Source organism: Balaenoptera borealis, assembly GCF_965194805.1.
Source record: "Balaenoptera borealis genome assembly, chromosome: 14".
Lineage (NCBI taxonomy): Eukaryota > Metazoa > Chordata > Mammalia > Artiodactyla > Balaenopteridae > Balaenoptera > Balaenoptera borealis.
The window spans coordinates 27,039,787-27,056,229 of NC_138875.1; the positions used below are offsets into that span (position 1 = coordinate 27,039,787).

Genomic DNA, 16,443 nt, shown 5'->3' on the forward strand with positions numbered 1-16,443 from the left:
TCTAGACACCGCAAAGAGTGTCTGACTTTGGGCTCTTAGGAAGGAATAAAAAATCCACTCCAACTTTCAAAAATCAAATTCCTTCTCTCCTGTGGAGAAACTGAGGAGCCTCCAGTTCAAAACACAAGAGGTTACATTTGAAATTGATCAAAAATGGGAACTTTCCGCTTTAAAATCCATAAACTAAAGTTCAGGAAACAGGTTAATGAGATGATTCTTCACAGAATAGAACAGATTCTTTGAGAGATAAAGAGGTAAAAGAAAATAATAGATAAGAGAGGAGGAGGAGGGAGAGGAAGGGAGTTGGGAGGGGGAGAAGTGGGGAGGCTGAAGGTGGGGGGGGGGGAGAAGGGAAACAGGTGAAGGACAGGGAGAGGATAAGGAGACAACAGACACTGCCGCGTGTCCTGGATGAACACAGGTCTGTGATCGGCTTTCTCTGGACGTTTCCTGGGTGTGCACAGAAATAAGCACCCTCCACGAGTGAGGTGTAGTTAGCAATGCAGTTCATTTTTATTAGTTATAAATAAAGTACAAAAAATCCACCAAAAGTGAATCTAAGCATTTACACAATTCCTAATGTCTCCGCCTTTTCATTGATGCACTATTGCTTTAATATTCATAATAAATATTCTTCTAGCTTTCTGCTATAAAATAGTCTATGTAGCAAAATGTTGCACAGCACAACAGAACAGAACAGCAGGAGGATTACAAAAAAGGACAATCAACACTGAGGATAATCCTTTCACTTACCAGGGGCAACCAAATTACCCCCTCGAGGGCCTGGTGTCGCTGGCTCCATGGCTGAGAAATGAGCCACTGCCAAGGCCAGGGGTGGGGCTGGGGAAGGGGAAGGCGGGGGTGAGGAAGGGCGGGGGACAGGCCAGCCAGGGCAAAGGGCACTTCCCACTCCGACCCCACAGAGCAGCATAAGGCATGTCTGTCCAGGAGCCCTGCCAAGGGGCAGCATCCGCCAGGCCCCCTGCCAAGGGGCAGCGTCCGCCAGGCCCGGCAGTGTGGTGGTTATGCCCCAGTGGGCAACTCCACAGGCTGCCTTCACAGAAAGCAGGTAAGCACGGCTCCAGGGTGGAGGCAGAGGGGAAGCTGGGCAGGCAGCAGGCCGGAAGCCCAGGGAATGGGACCCACAGTCCAGCCAGAGCAAAGTTGGGGCTTAGGCACCCTGCACGGCCCAGCCACTCTTACAAGCCTGGCCAGGCAGCGTGGTGAATCTGGGCCTCCGCTCCCTTCCCAATCAGCACCATCCCAGGGGCCTCATGTGGAGGGTGGATTTCTCCACCACGCAAAGGCAGTGATGTCAAGAGGCAAGAGGGAAGGATGAGCTGGAAAGAAACGGGAGGAGGCGAGGCGGGACGAGGCTGACATGCAGAGTCGGAGCAGCTCAGAGGCTGCCCCTGGAGACAGGGACCTCCTCTTTCCCTTTGGCTCAAAAACTGCTGGGCTCACCGCTGTGCCAGGCTTTGAAGCTACTGCTTCCTCAAACTCTCCCCTCCCACTCCTCCTGGGGAGCAGTGAGATTGGAGGCCCACACCCGTTCTCCACAGCAGCCCCTCCTGCCCACAGCCCCCTTGGAGCAATGGCAGAGGGCGGAGGAGATGCTGGGAGGAGAGACCATGGGTCCAAAATCTGTGCCCCAATCTGCTGTCAAGGGCGATGCCTCAACAACAAAGCCTCCTGGAGAGGGTAGGATGGGGGTGCCAATCCCAAACACCATAGTCTGGGGCTTATAGTCTGCCAACCCCGTCCCCATATCTAACAAGACACGGATTTCAGCTCACTCTCCAAATGACCACTAAACCTTGTGAAAGCATATGTCCAGGGATGTGTCCACCCATCTTGCTGCATGTAAAAGGACAGACACCCTTCCAGGTTTCTCCTTTGAGCAAATCCGCTGGATAAATTCTCAGTCCACTCTCTTCCTCTCCTCACCTCTCCTTCCCTCCTTCCCTGCACCCTCCCTTTCTTCTCTCCTAAGAGGATGAGGGAGCACAGCGTGGTGGGCTCCCACCGGCTCTGTGTCATATTCTATCCAAGTCTGAGGGACCCTAGAGAAACCCTCCAGTTCACCTTCCTCACCCCAGCCCAGAAAACTGAGACTCAGGGAGTCCAAGTGACTTGCTCAAGGTCACGGGGAAGTTTGCAGAAGAGCTGCTGAAAACCCAAGCCTCCTGACCCCCGGTTCAGAGCTTGTTCTAATAAATCAGGCTTTTGACCCTCAGACGCTCCTGCTGGTAATGTCCAAAGGGCCCAGTTCTGGAACCAGAGAGATTTGCAGCCCAGGTGGAGAGAGTGCCCCCGGACCTTCCTCAGAGGATGGGGGCAGGGTGGCCTGAGGTGTGGAAACGGGGAGAAGGAGAAAAAAAACAGGTTAATGATGGGGGGTTGGGGAGAAGGGACAAGGATAGCAAGTGAAAGGCTTACCCCAGTCTGCTGACGAGTGCAAATTATATTTATATATGTGCTAAATACAGTCACTATATTGGAGTTTTTCACTAGGATCACAGCATACAGAATCAAAGGTTTGCATTTCGTATGGAATGTATCCAAAGAGGCCAGCACCACAGTAGGACAGCTTGCAATCACACACCCTGATAGTCTGGACGAAATAAAGTTCGCGGAATTTTATTTAAGTTTTTTTTTTTTTTGTATTCGTAGTTGTTTGTCGTCGTACCAATGCATGCAAAGCATTCCACTCCCAGAAACAACGCCAAAATGAGGTAATAGGAGTAATAAAAAAAATTAGTATCCTTTCTAAATAAATAAATTATAATTAAAAATGCAAAACAACTATAAAAATAATTAAATAAGAACCCACGATATCTACAAGTTAGTCATAAATTATGATTGTTAAATATAAGGCATTTAAACTCACAAAACCCTGTAAACTAGCAACGTGCCATGTTTTTTGTTTTTTGTGTTTTTTTTTTTTTTCATTTTTGTTTTTCTATCAGCTGAAATCGCTCTAGCATTTGCTCTACGCGCGCGCAGGAGATGAAACACGAGGGGGGGGACCTGACAGACGTTGCTACAGCCCCACACGGGGAGTGTCTGTCCCGCCGGTAGGCGGGGGCTTGGGGGATTTCTTCAGGAAAAAAAAATCTGGTGCTTTTTCTTCACCGTTGAAAAAACTGTGCTTGTTCATTAGGCGTAAAGAGTTAAGAATACTTGCACGGAGGCTGGAAACATTTGCAGAAGAGGAGCTTGAGTCCCGCCACGGGTAGGGGGCGAGGGCTGGGCCGGGGGCCCAGCTGGAGGAGGAGCCCAGGCTCCGCCCCCGCCGCGCCAGGTGGCCTGGGTTTGTGGGTTTCGAAGATTGGCGTCCTTGGCGACCCGCTGCGGCCAGGGCTGCGCTGCGGCTGGAGGCCCAACTGGAATCCTGGGGCAGCTCTCGCCCCAGAAGGCACTCATGCGTCTCAGTCAAGAAAGGGTCTGAGTCCCTTGAGTTGAGCGGAAGGAGGATGGCAGGGGGCTGAGGCCGAAGCCTGCCTCTTCTCCAGTCTTCCCAGGCTCCCGGACGTTGGGGGGAGGGGGCCTCGAGGGAGGAGAAGCACAGACCCCTCTCCTCTCTTCTCACCCGGCCTGGCTGCCGGCTGAGGAAGCCGGGGGCTGGGAGGTGCCCACCTGCAAGGTAGGAGGGCCCCAGAGAGATGGGCATGGGGAGCTCCGGGATCTTCCCCCAAAGTCAGAGCTGACCTCTCCCCTCTGGGTGACCTTCACCCCAGTCACTGCCTAACGTTAGCCTGGGGCACTCAGGGAGCCTGCAGAGAACTGGGGGGAGGAGGGGACCCATCCCACTCTCAGCCTATGATACAGGCGTTAGTGCCTTCGGGGAAGGTTGTTGTCAACAGCTTGGTGGGCACACAGCTCTCCCACCTTGAAAAATGTGTTGCTGTTAGGGAGGATCAGAGAATGTGATTGTTGGAAGGAAATTTAGCAAGCATCCAATCCAACCTCTTTGTGTGCAGCTGAGGAAACTGAGGCCCAGAGAGAAGGAGGCAGGTTCTAGAGCTGCCCACTTTGTCAGTCAAGAGCCAAGACGGAAGCCAGACACCAGCTCCCATTCCCTCCAGCCTCCCCACCAACCCACCACCTGCTGGCCTTCCAAGCCAGCCTGGGAGAGGAGAACGAAGAACTGAGACTAAGCGGGGAGTGACCTTCCCTGGACCGCCCTGCCTACCTCTGGGTCAAAGCAGGGCAGGGAGAGTTCCCAGCTTCCCGGGGCTGCTGGTAACTAGCTCTCTCCAAAATCCCGACAAGTACTTTCCCACTCATGGGCTCTCCAGCCGTTGGCCCTGGAGACGCTGTTCACACGCTGGAACCACTGAATGGGACAGTATAATGCTCGTGCCATTAACCTTGGATCAGACTAGTCACCCTTTGTGCACTATCGCCTTGGTTCCTCAACCGGACTCTAAGCTCCTGGGGGCCGGGGATGCCGTCTCCCTGGCTGTTGTCTCCTCCAGCACCTGCACTGGCAGGTACTCTGTACAGATGCTCTTGGTCTGAGTGAGATCCTTGAGTCACCCTCCTTCCAGAAGCCATGACCCCCACTCTCTGCCTGCAGGGGTCCAGAGCAGCCATCCCTCCACCTGACAGCTCCACGTGTGCTAGAAGGTTCTACCTCAAGCCAAAATGTGCCTCCACATCATTTTTACCCATTGGCCCTGGTTTCACCCTTTGTAGCAACAATGCAGACTCAAATTTTCTTAACCTTATGGAATTTCTTCATATATAAGTATCCTGTTCCCCTTAGTCTTCTCTTATTGATATAAAGGCATTGAGACTGGGGCAAGGGGTGAGGGGAGGGGGAGGCTTTGAGGGCAGTGCAAATGAGAGAGAGAAGCAGTGAGCAGGAGGGGCAAAGGAAGAGAGCAGAATTCTAGCTGAGCTGGTGTTTTCCACAGATGGACAAAGAAAGTTGGGTTGGGGTTGGAATTTGGTGGACTTTCACATCTCCATTCTCTTGTCCTCCCATCTCTCTGCTCCCTTTGAGATTCAGAAAAATTAGGGAGTGGTTCAGAAAAACACACTGTACGGTGTCACTTGGAACTTCCAGGTCTTGTCTCCCACCACCCCCATCCCTAAACCCCAAGGAGGTTCCCAGGAGAGAGCACAGAATGCGTTGGGCAGAGAGTGTTAATCCTCACAACATCTAGGTGAGGTAGAAGAGGTGGAAATGGGGATGCACTGTTGTTTCTCCCCACTGTAAGGAGAAGGAAACTGAGGCACAGAGAAAGAAAGGTTATCAAAGAGTCAGAGAAAGAGCCAGAGGCTAGGAACGCAGGGCCTCCCAAACCCAGCCAAGGTGGTCTCTGGGCCAGGGACATCTCTGAGGGACTCCATCAGGATTTGAGACATTCCAAAGGAAGCTCAAGATCCTCCTCGAGGTCCACGGTGTTTGACCTCAGCCCTTGCGTGCTAGCTGAGAGCACTTTGGCCAAGACCAGGTGTCCATCACCTATGCTACTTTATCTTTAGCATCTGGTTGATTTTTTGCATTAGAGAGGCAGTGGCCAAATTGCCTCTTTGTGACAGGGCATAAGCACAGCCGAAAGGAAGAAGCTGGCGTGAGCAGGGGTATCCTGGCTCCGAGGAACCTGGGGCAGCTCTAGCTGAAAGCTGACGCCTCCTGGTTCAGTGTGGAACTGGGGGGAGGGGGGGATGGTTGGAGCTAAGTAGATGGGCTCTGGAAGTGGGGAGCCCTCCTTCAAGACAGACTTCTCCCCTTCGCCTACTCAAATGCTGCCTTCCCAACCCCGGCTGAGCCCCTCAGGGGCCCATCTAAGTCCCCATCTGCTCCTTTTCCAGTCCTCCTCTTTCCTGGACGCCCCTCCACGCTCCGTGCACTGTAAACATGAGAAAAACAAAAGCCAAGAGAAAACAAAAACAAAACGAGAACCCCCTCCCGCCTCCCAACCTGGGTGAAAAAAAATCATCCTTTTTCACCGTAAACAGGATTTGGCTTTTTTCTTCACCTTTGATTACTTTTTCCTTTTCTCTCGTAAAGACGGGAAGATTCGGGCTGTCGTTGGTTGGTTCAGTCAGGCACCAAAACAAGAAACTCAATGAGAACTATTTGGTGCGGATTCGGTAACAGCGACATGTCCACCACAGATGACTAGAGCACCACACACGACATTTTTCTTAAGCTAACATGCTCTGGCTGCCATCCACAGAATTAGCTAGAGACCCCTACATGGTTTCTACGTGGTCAAGAGGTATATATACAATCCTTCAAAGGACAGGATTGAGGGGCCGGGCTATCAGCTAGGACCTGCAGGATCACATGTAGATTCTCAGCAGCATGGGCCCCCCCTTCCCACCCCTGCTCCGGGCACTGCCAGCTCCCTCCCTCCCGCAAAGCAGGCGGATGGACATGGACGGACGGACGGGGCAGTCACCACTCTGGACAGGTGGGCTTCCCCCACCCCCTCCTTTCCTCAGACACGGATACCACCAACTCCTCTTTCCACAAAATGTGCTTGCAGGCTTATCCTCTACATCAAATGGCTCAGAAGGCAAAGTTTGGCTGCAAGGGCTATGGCCGTGGGGGGACCTGGTGAAGGAAAATGGGGCGTCCACTGGCTAATTCCTCCCTCAGCTGTCAGCTCCCAGTTGTGTCTCAATGTCCACTCGGCAGATGGGGCATTTCTTGCTCATGGCGAGCCACTGGTCCACACACAGTTGGTGAAAGAGATGCATACAGGGTAGGCGCCTGCAAGAGAGGAGGGTAAGTCGGAGGAATGGTCAAGGAGAAGGGCCCCGGGCTGTGCCAGGAGCCAAGGGACACTGACTGCTCGGGGAACCAGGAGACTCACTCCCAGGACCACTGGGCGACCGGCCAAACAAGGTTTTGGGGGCTCTGCCATGGAGTGAGGCTGTGGCTGGGATGGGAATTCATGACAGGAAGGAAAGCCCCAAGGCCCTCCTCCTCCTGGTCCTCCAGATCAACCTGAAATGAAGCCAGGACTTTGTCTGAGATCCATTCAGGCCAAATGTCTCTCTGTTCTCCTAGCTTTGTGTCCGGGAGTCCACCCCATGGGCACCACACATCTAGAATGTTCCACACCCCACCTTCCTAGGTTGTCCTTCCTAGGACAACCACAGAGCACACTGTGCACACTTGGCACGTTCACACACGTGCACAGGCCAACAAGCACCCCTGACACACGGTGCAGGACTAATCACCAATCCCCATGAAGGAAGAGGGGGGACTCAAAAGGCGGGGCTCCTACCTCACATCTTCTCCATCTTCCAGCAGAGACAGACAGATGGTGCATTTCTCATCTGTGTCCGACTCCTCCCCCTCTTCCTTCTTGCCCTTGCTGTCCTGGGGTCTTCGCTGTGTGAAGCAGAGGAAGAGCACCAACTCACCTGGTGGCCCCTGTCTTTCATCCACAGCCTCCCCCTCCCTTTCAGCCTCTTTTCCCTGTGAGTCAGTCGCTTTTTAAGTTCTGAAGTAACACCCAGACTTCTGTGCGCTTCCCAGACCCTCCTCCCTGCCTCCTCCCCATGCCCCCTCCTTGCTTCAGGATACAGAGTGCAGGAGTGGAGCAGAGCAAGGGCCCAAGCAGTTTTTGTGGTTCCAGGCAATTTATGTCCCAGGTATAAACTTTATACTGTCCTAGAGGCATAGAGTTTAGAAAGGAATTGAGTACCTAATGAACCCATCTTTGGAAAACTATGGCTTGTGCATAAACAGCTTCCTCTTCTCTAGTCCCCTCATGCTGTCCACTCCTCCTTACATCCTTACCAGCCTATATCCTTGCCTCCAGACTTCTCCCTCCACTTTCAGGTTCAGCATGCTTCATCTATCCATCCGTCCATCCATCCTTCCATCCATTCATTCTTCTTTCCCTTCCTTCCTACCTCCCTCCCTCCCTCCCTTCCTTCCTTCCTTCCTTCCTCTCTTTCTCTCAACTAATGTCTATTCACTTATTCATTCATTACTAGATGAAGGCAGATCTCCTCCACTGGGCATTACCTCCTATAATTTTTTTAAAAAGGTATTAATTTTTAAAAAAGGTAAGCACTAGTTCTAATACCATGTTAGACATCATGCAAGCACTCTGTTTATAATTGTTGACTTTAATTGTCCTGTTTTAAATTCTGTGCTAATTATTTGAAGATAGTTAACTACTATGTAGAAAGTTCCAGGTTCTTAGATGGTGTGGACCATGGCTCACCCTTCTTTAGATACTGCCCCACACTTGGTCAAGTACAAGGCACATCATTGGTGCTTAAAAAAATATTCTGGGGAGGAAGGAATCTAATCAGTGAATGGAATCAGCCCACTTTCTTGTTCCCATCTCCATGCTATGCAGTGAAACATTCTGATAATACCCACGGGAGGAAAACTAAACCTTTTCTCCCCTCTTCAGGGATAAGCAGACTTAAAGGTCATTTTGCCAAGAGAAATCTGAAGAGTTACAAGATAAAGACCACCCAGAGAGTGACTATGACCTTCGGGCCAGGCCTAAATGCCAGGTCTCCCCAGTCTGGTCCCTGGTCCGCAGCTCCGGAGTCTGAAGTAGTCTGGGGAATTGTGTAACCTCATTAGAACATACAAGAAAATCTATACCTTCTGCTCTCAGCCTCCCTGTGCCCTATACACCCCACTGCAATAAGTTTACCCTTAACCAGAAAATCAGAATTACATCCATAGTCCCATATAATTGTCATGGGTTTGGAGTGTGAATGGAGTCATGATGATCTGCCTGCCTAAGAACCCAGCTCTGTTTGCTGGCGGAGTGGCCTTCTTTTAGTTGGCCCTTTGAGAAAAGGGAGTTCCATAAAAAATACCATTGAGACTATTTTCTATTGTTTTCTCCCATCATTATTCAGGATTTCCTTTTTTTTAAATTTTATTTATTTATTTATTTATGGCTGTGCTGGGTCTTCGTTTCTGTGTGAAGGCTTTCTCTAGTTGTGGCGAGTGGGGGCCACTCTTCATCGCGGTGCGCGGGCCTCTCATTATCGCGGCCTCTCTTGTTGCGGAGCACAGGCCCAGCAATTGTGGCTCACGGACCCAGTCGCTCCGTGGCATGTGGGATCCTCCCAGACCAGGGCTCGAACCCGTGTCCCATGCATTGGCAGGCAGATTCTCAACCACTGCACCAGCAGGGAAGCCCCAGGATTTCCTTTTTATAGTTAATAATTTTAACTTAATAGTCCTACCTTGTTTTACTATATCTAATCTATATTTCTTTAAACTATATTGTCTCTTTTCAAATCTTATTCTATTTCTTCCTTTGTATTTTTAATCTTTTAGGTCTTCCAGTTTTTGTCTTCTCTTTTCATTATCTATGTAACTTTTATTTTAACTATAAGTTTCTTCAGCATTTTTAATTTAGTATGTATTTTAAAGGTTCCCACACAGAACCTTATGTGGGAACTGTCCCTTTTGCCCTTACCTTCTCATTTTCATTAACATTCCATTTTCACTTTGATGTTATTGACATTAATTTTGTATGTAATTTTCATATCTTTTCCTAATTCTTGTTTTTTTATATTTTCTTTTTGGCTATATTTTTATTTATTCTTATCGTATCATTGCTATTTTAAAATATCCTTTTTTGTTTTATATTATTTTACTCTCAGTTTAAATTTTTTAATTTTTTTTATATTTTGGGGGATCTTAAATGTTATCATTTTGCATTTTTAATTCTTCTTATTCCTGTTTTTATAATATTTTATTCCCCTAAGTCTCCTTTTATTCTCATAATTTTTTTAGCTCAACTCTTTATCTCATTGGTTCAGTCCATTTTCCCTTTTCATTTTTAGCATTAGTTCTTTTCCTTATCTCCTCTCGGCCTGTTGAAGTAATGACAGCTGAAGTGTGCATCTCTGGCAAGAGTGAGCCCACCCTGGTCAGGAAGGTAGAAGTTCTTCCCGGGCTCCTGAACGCACCTCACTCCCTTCCACGTCCTTCTCCAGAAGCTTCAAGCTCTCCCTCCAGAGAATGATCATTTTCTCCATGCAGATGACACGCTTAATTACTGAAATACTGTTGTTTCCTCTATTAACATACTATCCATGACTGACACATAATAGATGTGTCAGTAAATGTTGATTGGAATCACTGATGGATAAATCCAGTGCCTCCATGAGGAGCTGCATAGACCAAGGTTCATGTCTTTGACATTGACACCATGGGTACCTGGGCAAGCCTAGAATCAAGGCGAGAGCAGCTCCCTACTCCTGAGCACTCACCAGGTACTGGGCACTGTGCTAAGCCGTGTATACGCACTGTCCCACTGAATCCCCAGAGTCCCCCTATGGCAGCTACTAACATATCTTTCCCATTTTGCATGAAGAAGGGCAAGGGAAGGGCCAGAAAAGCCAAGTAAGTTGTCCAGAGTTACATAGCTATAAGTGGTGGTTAGGGACTGAATGTTTGTCCCCCTCCCCCAAATTCATATGTTGAAGCCCTAACCACCCCTCCCAATATGATGGAGATGGGGCCTCTGGGGGGTAATTAGGTCTAGGTGAGGTCATGAAGGTAGGTCCCCCATGTTGGGATTGGTGCCCTTATAAGAAGGGGAAAAGACACCAGAGCTTCCTCTCTGCCATGTGAGGACACAGCAAGAAGTCAGCTGTCTGCCAGCCTGGAAGAGAGCCCTCACCAAGAACCAAATCTGCCAGTGCCTTGGTCTTGGACTTCCCAGCCTCCAAAACTGTCAGAAATAAATGTCTGTTGTTTAAGCCACCAAGTAGAAGGTATTTTGTTATAGCAGCCCAAAGACAGTAGTAAAACTGAAATTCAAAACTGGCCCCGTCTGTTTCCAACATCTAGTGCTCACAACCACTGCAGCCTATGGCCTCCTGAGGGGGTGAAGATGGGCTCCGGCTTGACCACCGGGAGCATTTTCCTGCTCCAAGTTTCTCAGTGCTTGTCAAGCTTTTAATTCCTAAATTTTAAAAAGTATTTATTTACCTGTTTTCATAGCAGACTTTATTTCATAGAGCAGTGTTAGTTTATTCGAAAACTGAGCAGAAAATACAGCGTGTTCCCTCTCTTCCCCTCTCAAAACTCACAGAGTTTGCCCTATTAATATCTTGCACTAGTGTGGTACATTTGTTACAACTGATGCACCAAGAGTGATACATCATTATTAATAAAGTCCATTAATTTACATTAGGGTTCTAAGGGTTTAACAAATACATAATGTCATGTCGTGTCCACCATTACAGTAGCATAAAAAAATAGTTTCACTGCCCTAAAAGTCTCCTATCATCCACCTATTCATTTGCCTATCCCTCTCCTAAAGCCCCTGGCAACAATGGATCTTTTTACTGTCTACTCTTACCTTTTCTAGAAAGCTGTGTATTTGGAATCATACAGTATGCAGCCTTTTCAAGTCAGCTTCTTTCACTTAGTAATATGCATTTAAAACATATTTTCTGCATCACATCTATTCATGGCTTAATAGCTTATTTTTTTAAATCATGGAATAATATTCCATAGTATGGGTCTACCAAAGTTTACTTACCCATTTACTTATTGAAAGACAGATTGGTTACTTCCAAATTTCTTATTTATTTGAATTTTTTTATAATTTAACTCCAATTCCTGGGCTCCAATCCTACTCCAGAGTCTTGAGCAATAACCCTGGAGAGTCTTCCTCCACAGGCTTAGGGTAGAGCCTGTGAATCTGTGGCTTTAAAAGCAGCCCACGTGAACCTGACGCTCACTGAGGACTGGAAACCTACTCTCTGAAGCCTTAGCCGCCTGTTTGTCCACATGCGAGACTGGACTTGGAATCTTTTCTAAGGCAAATCTAGCCTTCAGTGCAGGTGCTCCCTTGGCCCTCCTCATTCAGATACAAACATTCATCTGCCTGTACACCCATTCACAAGTCCACATGCACACACACATACCCAGCTCCCTTCCTGGTCACACCTGGCAGAAGCAAGGGAGAAGACCCTGGGAAGGTAGCAGAGCTTCAGAGCATCTAGCCAGAGCAAAAGCTTCTAGATTTCGGACCGTGCCTCTCGGTGGAAAGCTGGGCCAGGGTCAACTAGATCGTCCCCACCCCAACCCCAACTATGCAGGCTGACCTGCTGGTTGGCTCACCTTCTTGTACTTGTGGGGGAAGGTGAACCTCTCAATGGTGTTCTGTACAGCTCCCCGAGTCACATTTCCCAACCTGTCCTCGAGCTGCAGCAGCTCCTACAAAGAGAGAACATGTGGATGTGTGCATTCTGCACGTGCAAACACGCACATGCACTCATGATAAGGAGGAGGGGCACTGACAGACTTCTGCAAAGCATTCACGTCGTCGGGAAGAACTTGTCAGATGCTCAAAGACTGCGAGATCTCTACTCACTCTCTTTTTCTCTCTCCTACTCTCAACCCTGAGGCTACGCCTACCACCCATGCCCTCCCCACCAGCCGGGGAAGGAGGGGACAGTGGCATCTCCACCAACCCAGCGGGAGCCAGGCTGACGGGAGGGTCCCCAGACAGAGGGGCGGGGCGTACCTCATAGCTCTCCCGCACAGCGGAGGTGTGTCTGCTGGCGTTCAGTCCCTGGAGAGCAAGGAAGTGAAGCTGAGGGTAAGGGTAGTTTCGGATTTCATGGACGACCTGTTGGGGAGAAAACACCTCAGACAGGATTCCAGGCTCCAAGAGCCCAGCTTCTGACTCCCCCTCCCGTAGCCAATCAGCACACCCCTGAGATGTTGCGGTGTTCGGAAGCGCTGTGTTTCCTCCTCCTGTGTCCCCCTCTCCTCATCAAGAACCAAGCCTGGGCCGAACCAGCCCCAGAAAGAATGACAAAATCAGTAAAGTAACAACTAGCCTGACTGGGCATTTATTTCATGGCAGGAACTGTTAAGCCCTTCAAACGATTAATTGAATCATCTCACCTGATCTGTAACCTGGGTGCAATTGCTATTCCCATTTTGCTGATAGGATAAGTGAGACACAAACGGATGAAGTAAGTGACAGAACCGTGGTTTCAAACCCAGGCAGTCGGATGGCAAAGTTCACTCCCTTCCCCTCTGCTCTGTACTGCCCAGAACAGGGTGGGGCAAGTGAGGGCACAAAATTTAAGAAGACACGGAATGACTCGGTAACCAAGATAAATAATACTTTAATGTAGTATTTTTAAATCAAAATTAATGCAAAAAATCCATAATGAACAAATTATCAAAATTTTAAATAAAAACAGGATCTGATCCTTTCCTTGCACGGCCCTGCCTCACTCGCCTCACCCTGACCCTCACCCTGTCTCCAGCTGTGAGTCAGACCTCCTCAGCTTACTCCTGCACGATCCTGGACTTAATCTTTCTATGCCTCAGTTTGCCAATCTGTAAAACAGGGATAAAACCTTCTGTGTGGTGTTTTTGCGAGGCCAGTGATTAGAACAGTGGCTGGTATGCAGTGAGTGCTCAATAACCACTAGCTTTTATTCTTGGGAGATGGTGCCTCATAAGGCGAACCTTAGAACTTCCGAGCTGACAAGGCTTCTGGGAGTATTCATCCAAGCCTCTCATTTTACAAATGAGGAGACTGAGGTGCTGAGTGGTTAAAGGGCAAAGGCAAGGGCTGGAAGGGCCGAATTATGCTCTAGGGCAGCAGCATGAAGAAGCTGTCTGGAAATAAGATTTTCAATCAGCCTTTCGCTGCTTTAGTGGACTATCTTCACCTTCATTCCACACAGCTCGGGGGGATACCAGGTATGTAAAGGCCCCAAACCCAACCGGATCCTCCCACAGTCGCCTCACCCTGCAGCGCTGAAGGCCGGCCCTCTGCACAAGGCAGCACCAGATCAGCAGGCAGCCCCAGGGGCCACTTCTGGGGTCTCTTGTGTTCCCCACACCAGGCATCTTCATCCCATTTCACGGATAAGTAAAACCAAAGCCCCGGGAGAAGCTGACCCAATAAATTAACTAAATGAGGCCACATGGGGTCCAGGGACTACGCTACTTGCTCTTAGCCCTGAGCCTTCCCCCCACCCTCCCTCACTCCATCCCCCACCCCCCCAGACCGGGGCCTGCCACAGGGCCCCTTGCTCCACCCCCAATGCCCCACCTCCTTTCAGCAGCGCTGGCTTCTGGTCCAGCAGCTTTGCTTTCTTTCGCCTGCAAGCCCAGTTGGGAATAGGAGCTGGGAGGGGAGGGGAGCGGCTGACCTGCCTGTGCTCAGGACACAGCCGGGCAGGACACAAGGGAGCCACAGGCCTCAGCCCACCATTGGCACCAACAGGCAGCAAGGGAGTCAATTTCCTGGCAGAGCCTCTCACTCACCATCTGCGTGGAGGAGGAGTTTCGGGGAAAGTGGTGCATTCGAGGAGTCGCTAGGTAATGCTGATAGTGCTGAGGCATGGGCCGCACCTGGAACTGAGCGGGACTCAAGCCGGTGTCCACACTGAGATCCCTGCAGGGACACAGCCACGGTGAAGCACAGGTGATCCGGCCATCGGGTTGCAGAAGGGACCTCAGACATCAAGCCCGTCGAGTAGAATCAGAGTCACAAACTGCCAGAGCTGCAAGGGATTCAGTCTCGCCTAGCCCTGCCCCTCTCTTTATGGCGTAGGGAACCGAGACTCAGAGAAGGAAGGGCTCTGCTAGATCGAAGGAACTAGAATAGTCTGGGCCTCATACTACTTGAGACTAGTGCACCAAAGCTCCCTCCCAAGACAAAGCCCATCCCTGAGAGAAATGCTGAAAGAGGAATCCAAATAAGCCGATTACGGATACAGAGCAAAGGAATGACAGCTCCAGATAAAGTGGAGGGGGGAAGAGGCCATACTTTTACCACTTTGAGAAAATCATAGGAGAGGGACCTGCAGCTGTGAGGCAGGAAAGCTCTCCTGGACCACCGCCCCTGCTCCTCACCATACAGGAAACTCATTTCACTTAAAAATCAATCAACTGAAAAGGATCCAGTGTTCCTTGGAAAATGGCTAAGTTCCAGTCTGAGACAGAAAAAAAAAAAAATGTGCAAAATGAGATTGAAACATCTTGTCATAACTAAAAGCAAGGAAGTTATCAAGGTCAAGTCAAAAGGATTCGGGAACCATCAGATTGAAACATCTTGTCATAACTAAAAGCAAGGAAGTTATCAAGGTCAAGTCAAAAGGACTCGGGAACCATCCTGGAGAGGCTCCCACTGGCAGAGTTTGGGCATTTTGTATCAATGAGTGTAACTGCAATAGACTGAAATACATCATATAGGTTCCAATCCATGAGAATGAAATGATGCTAAAGAAAGCTGGTCCCCTTTGAAGGATGCTAGGGAACCAATGCTTCATTTTGAAAACTAATAAATAAAAGGGAAGAACCAAGCATTTATCCTGCCTTTCCTCTGTTAACTGTACTTCAGGGTAACCAAATCGTGGATGAAGGAAAATTGCTCTTTATGAAAGTTTTCTAGCTAATAAATGAATAAGGAATGACAATTATTTGTCACCTTCTTTCATCCCCTAAAGAAATAAAGGATCTGGGAGAAGATTATCAATTGCTACTAATATCACACAGGAGAGACAGCCAGCTATCTGCTGGAAGAACATAGCACCTCGTATGAAGTGTTTTTTGCCAAAAAATGCAAGCTGAAGCTGAATCTGCTCAAGTTGCAACCTGCATGCCAGTGTAGAGTGAGTTTAGCAAACCAAGGGGCGTCTGAGGTGACACCTCCAGAGCGTAACCAGCAAAATCCAGATGAGGGGAAACTACAGGAGAAAAAGCCTGATTCAACAAATACATTTTTTTTTAATATGAGGAGCATTAAAGGAATTTCTGCTTCCAGGTGTGATGTCTATACATCATGACATATATATATTCCTACATTTCCTCTCTATATTAGCCCACATCCCTGGAACAACTCTGGATGAGTCCGTCACTTGGGACATGAGGTAACTCTTGGAGCCAGTTGGAAGCAAACTCAGAAATTCTCTTAGTCCAGCCCCTCACTTTTGCAGGCCCAGCGGAGGCCTGAAGAAGGCCAGTGCCTAATCCATGGCCCCGGGCTAGCCAGTTAGGGGCTCCAGGGTTTCCGATCCTCGCCTGGGCTCACCCCATGACCTGCCTCGGGGAAAGGAGTTCCCCGGGGCACCTCACGTGGCAGAAACTCTGACTCTTAGCACCTGCCCAGCAGTCCCAGGGAATCCAACAGATTCAAAGTAGCAGAGAGATGTTCAGGGAATTCTACCAAAAACAAAGTCCCAAGGAACTGGGAACAGAATCCCTCCAATTCTAGGAATGCTGCGTGGAGAAGCAAAAGGCACCTCAGCCCTCAGATGAGAGGGGTGATCTGCCCAGGTTGGGCCTGAGTGGGCTCTGGGATTCCCTTTTATCTTCTCATCAAAAATCCCTTCCCAAACCCAGGATCCTCGAACAGGGCTCCTTTGCTGAGGCCAAGCTGCTTGCAGGGGAAGGACGGTAGGAAGCTCTCACCCCTACCCCCCCTCTCCCAGGTGCCC

The 16,443-nt window shown here is 49.3% G+C and overlaps 1 protein-coding gene across 4 annotated transcripts in view; it reads right to left on the bottom strand.

Annotated features, from left to right (window-relative positions):
* Nucleotides 1-489: 489 nt before the first annotated feature.
* ARK2C (arkadia (RNF111) C-terminal like ring finger ubiquitin ligase 2C) overlaps nucleotides 490-16,443 on the bottom strand; it is a 108,474-nt gene continuing 92,520 nt past the window's right edge. Inside the window, exons 4-8 of one of the 4 annotated variants that reach the window (XM_082354649.1) lie at nucleotides 14,270-14,459; nucleotides 12,501-12,548; nucleotides 12,095-12,190; nucleotides 7,254-7,360; nucleotides 490-6,733 (exon numbers count right to left, since the gene is read on the bottom strand). In XM_082354649.1, the coding sequence (XP_082210775.1) occupies nucleotides 6,616-6,733; nucleotides 7,254-7,360; nucleotides 12,095-12,190; nucleotides 12,501-12,548; nucleotides 14,270-14,459 (559 nt within the window). In that variant the 3' untranslated portion in view covers nucleotides 490-6,615. Of the gene's footprint in view, nucleotides 6,734-7,253; nucleotides 7,361-12,094; nucleotides 12,191-12,500; nucleotides 12,606-14,269; nucleotides 14,460-16,443 lie in introns of all 4 variants that reach the window. The other 3 variants (XM_082354648.1, XM_082354647.1, XM_082354650.1) reach the window with 3 other exon arrangements.